This window comes from Branchiostoma belcheri, unplaced genomic scaffold, assembly GCF_001625305.1.
Source record: "Branchiostoma belcheri isolate BF01 breed outbred unplaced genomic scaffold, Haploidv18h27 scaffold554, whole genome shotgun sequence".
Classification (NCBI taxonomy): domain Eukaryota; kingdom Metazoa; phylum Chordata; class Leptocardii; order Amphioxiformes; family Branchiostomatidae; genus Branchiostoma; species Branchiostoma belcheri.
In genome coordinates this window covers 9,515-13,366 of record NW_017804192.1, presented here as the reverse complement: position 1 = coordinate 13,366, position 3,852 = coordinate 9,515, and the positions used below count along the sequence as shown (strand labels likewise).

The window sequence follows — 3,852 nt, the reverse complement described above, 5'->3', positions numbered from 1 at the left end:
ACACACACCGTTACTCCGTTTAGGAACCATCGCCCCGGTTTGCCGTCGGTCGTTTGTTACTGTAGCCCCTGTCCCTCACTGACACCCCCCTCCACACACAGTTTGCCGCCGGTTGTTTGTTACTGTACCCTAGTGGAAAATAGGACCCTCCCGTCCCGGCCCGCTGAGCGCTGCTCCCGGGGGAGTTGCGCTAATCTACGGGAGATCTGGTCCTGAACGCGGCGTTCGCTGGTTGCCGTCCACAACAGCATACTAGGGATAGCATAGTAAGGTTGGCGGCCGGAGCTTCTATTACGTGCGAACTACGTTTGATCAGAAAATGCTCCCCTCCCCAAAAAAAAGACCGATCCCAGAACGCCTGAAAAGAAGGCTAACCCATGCAGCCCAGAGTTCTCCATGTTTTGACATTGTTGATGAGAAACAGAAATGTCCCCTGCCGCCGCCCGTGCAGTGTGAGGCAGCCGTCTGGAGCCTGTACAAGGCTATCTAATGTTTAACAGCAGAGACGGTGAACAGCTAACCCCTTGCCACCGCCCACGCCGTCTGGAGCCTGCACGAGGCTACCCAGGCGGCCGTGTGAAGCCTGCACGAGGCTACCCAATGTTTAACAGTAGGACGATAACCAGCTATCCCCTCTGCCGTCTGGAGCCTGCACGAGGCTACCCAGGCGCCCGTGTGAAGCCTGCACGAGGCTACGTAAACGTCCCAAGTTTTACCGGTATTGACGGTTAACAGTTTTTCCCCAGGCAACCTGATGAAGCCTTTACGAGGCTACACAATGTTTAACAGTAGTGACGGTAACCACATATTCCCCTTGCCGCCGCTAGCGCCGTGTGGAGCCTGTACGAGGCTACCCAGTCGGCCGTATGAAGCCTGTACGAGGTTACCCAATGTTTTTGTTAGTTTAAAAGTGACGGTAACCAGTTATTCCCCTTGGCGCCGCCCGCTCCGTGCTTGGCATACAGATGGCTGGGATCAGGTGCATTACTCTTTAATAGACGTTTTTGCGTTAACCCCATTCAAATGATTAATTCCCGCCGTAATAGAATATATAATGAAGTCCCCTACTAAAATGGGTTTTGCTTGCATGGCCGGGAAGGCATGAGGTGTTGTATGACAAAGCAAATTTCCGCTTCCCGACTGCCTGCCTGGCGGTGCTCGCATTTCACAGCCGAGTGGCGGGGGGGGGGGTAGGTACCCCAAAAGGACCGGCAGTGGGAGCAAACTTACAGTCCCATTGCAGAACCACAGAAACTGTTGCTAATACAACAAACAGGCGGTTTAGCCGGGAAAGGCGCGAATTTTTACAGGGTTTAACGACTTTAAAAAACCTACATGTGGATTTGCCTCCACCTGCCCCGTGCCTAAGCTATTGTCTGGGAAAACTCGTCGGTAAGTCCGGACTTGGGACTACAGCATAACTACATCACTGAGATACGTATAACTACAGCACCGAGATACGTATAAGTACAGGAAAGTGTATATAACTACATCACTGAGATACGTATAACTACAATTTAGTGAGGTAAATATACTTTATAAGTACATTATAGTGAGATACGTATACGTACAGCAAAGTGAAATACGTATAATTTATAAGTACAGCACAGTCGATACGTATGATTTATAAGTACATGTGCAGCACAGAGAGATACACATAAGGTTTTACTTACAACTACAGCACAATAAAATACGTATAACTCCAGCAGAGTGTGCGGGATTTAAGGTTCTTGTTCTGTAGGTATGATGCGGCATATATTAGCAGAAAGAAGGGCAGTATGGAAGGATTCACAAACACTTAGCAGCAAAGCAGTGAAATATGGAATGATGAAAAGTTTATGTAATGGCGGTGCCTGTAAACGTGGAGCACAATTACGGGGTAATAAACGCTCTGCCGCAGTGAGTTTCTCCCATGGTGAGATTATGGAGACTGCTCGGAAATGTTGTGTAGAAGTGCCCGACATCGACCCGACAACGGCCCGACAGCGGCCCGACAAACGGCCGACATGCGGCTGTCTTCACCACTGATTAGTTTGTTAGCTGAAACTCGCACCTTTTCTGCCATCGGACAGTTGGACAACCCTGACGGGTATAGTCGGGTCGGAGTTGTGATAGTGTTGTGGTAGTATCGGCGTAGGGGTCCGGGTAAGGTTGTAGTTGTGATGGTATCGGCCTAGGGTTGGGTTGGAGTGGTGATGGTATCGGTGCGGGGGTTAGGGTAAGGTTGGAGTTGTGCCAAAGTTGTGATAGTATCGGCACGGGGTCGGGGTTAGGTTGGAGTTGTGATAGTATCGGTGCGGGGTCGGGGTAAAGTTGGAGTGGTGATAGTATCGGTTCGTGGTCGGGGTTAGGTTGGAGTTGTGATAGTATCGGTGCGGGGGTTAGGGTAAGGTTGTAGTTGTGCCATAGTTGTGATAGTATCGGCTCGGGGTCGGGGTTAGGTTGGAGTTGTGATACTATCGGCGCGGGGTCGGTTTTAGGTCCTGGCGTTCCGATTGTATCTGCTCTTCCTGACGCCGGGCTGGGGGCTCGGGACGGTGTAATCATATTTGTGGTTCCTCGATTCTCTGGTTCCCGCAACGCGTATAACGGGCGCCTCCTCACTACCCACTTTCCCTGGACAGGACCCCCACATACAGACCCTCAAATGCAGCTTTTTAAGAATATTATCGTCCTGTGTAATAACCTGAAATGTAGCTTTGTATCATGTTGCCATCCCGCGTAGCGTCCCTGAAATGTAGCGTTTTTATTATGTTGCCACGCAATTCAGCGATTGTATGAATGTTGCCATACATTCCGTGCTTGAAAGTGGCCATCCCGTATAGCGTCCCTGAAATGTAGCGGTTTTTAGAATGTTTTTACCCCTTACAGCGACCCTGAAATGTAGAGTTTTTATTCAGCGACCTTTTGAAGTAGCGATTGTATGAATGTTGCCATCCCGTGTTTGCATGTTGCCATCCCGTGTTTGAATGTTGCCATCCCGTGAATGTTGCCATCCCGCGTAGCGACCCTGAAATGTGGCGTTTTTGTGATGTTGCCATCCCGTGTTTGAATGTTGCCATCCCGTGAATGTTGCCGTCCCGTGTAGCGACCCTGAAATGTAGCGTTTTTGTGATGTTGCCATCCCGTGTTTGAATGTCGCCATCCCGTGTACACAAACCCACCTGTCCACGTGCCGCCTGCCCGGCCGCAATAATCACCACTTAGCGCCGCGGCCGCCCCGGGAATACCTTATTCATGACACGGCGAGGAATAAGCATAAAATATACTCACCATGCCTACAGTAACACCGGGCCGCGCGCGGAGTGTTGACGGGACCTGTCCGCTGGTCCTCCCGACAGCATCGTCCGGTCACCGCGGTACCATTTCCCTGCTGGGCCGACAGAACGGCGGGACCCGGAAGCGGCAATGACAGGTCTCCGCACCACAATAACAGGTTGGCCTATTGTGCTTCCCGCGCGCAGTGTAAGCGATATGGGGCCACATGCCCATATGTCACGGCACGGCCTCATCACGCATGCAAATATCATTCCGCGCGTGGCGAGCACAGCTCTTAGCGGCGCGCGCTCGCCAGATGTCACCGTAACGCTTCCGTAGCGCGGGGTAATAGTCTGGGTGCGGGGCGATATAACGTGCTGGTTATAACGTGTTGGTTATAACGTGTTGGTTTGGGGCATTATAACGTGTTGGTTATAACGTGCTGGTTATAACGTGTTGGTTATAACGTGTTGGTTATAACGTGTTGGTTATAACGTGTTGGTTATAACGTGTTGGTTATAACGTGCTGGTTATAACGTGTTGGTTATAACGTGTTGGTTATAACGTGTTGGTTATAACGTGTTGGTTATAACG

General features: G+C 50.8%; 1 protein-coding gene across 1 annotated transcript in view; it reads right to left on the bottom strand.

Moving 5' to 3' along the window:
* Window positions 1-3,495, bottom strand: part of LOC109481444 (neurogenic differentiation factor 1-like) — a 13,429-nt gene extending 9,934 nt beyond the window's left edge. Inside the window, exon 1 of the mRNA XM_019784030.1 lies at window positions 3,274-3,495. Coding sequence (XP_019639589.1) covers window positions 3,274-3,276 — 3 coding nt within the window. The 5' untranslated portion in view covers window positions 3,277-3,495. The remainder of the gene's footprint in view (window positions 1-3,273) is intronic.
* Window positions 3,496-3,852: the final 357 nt, after the last annotated feature.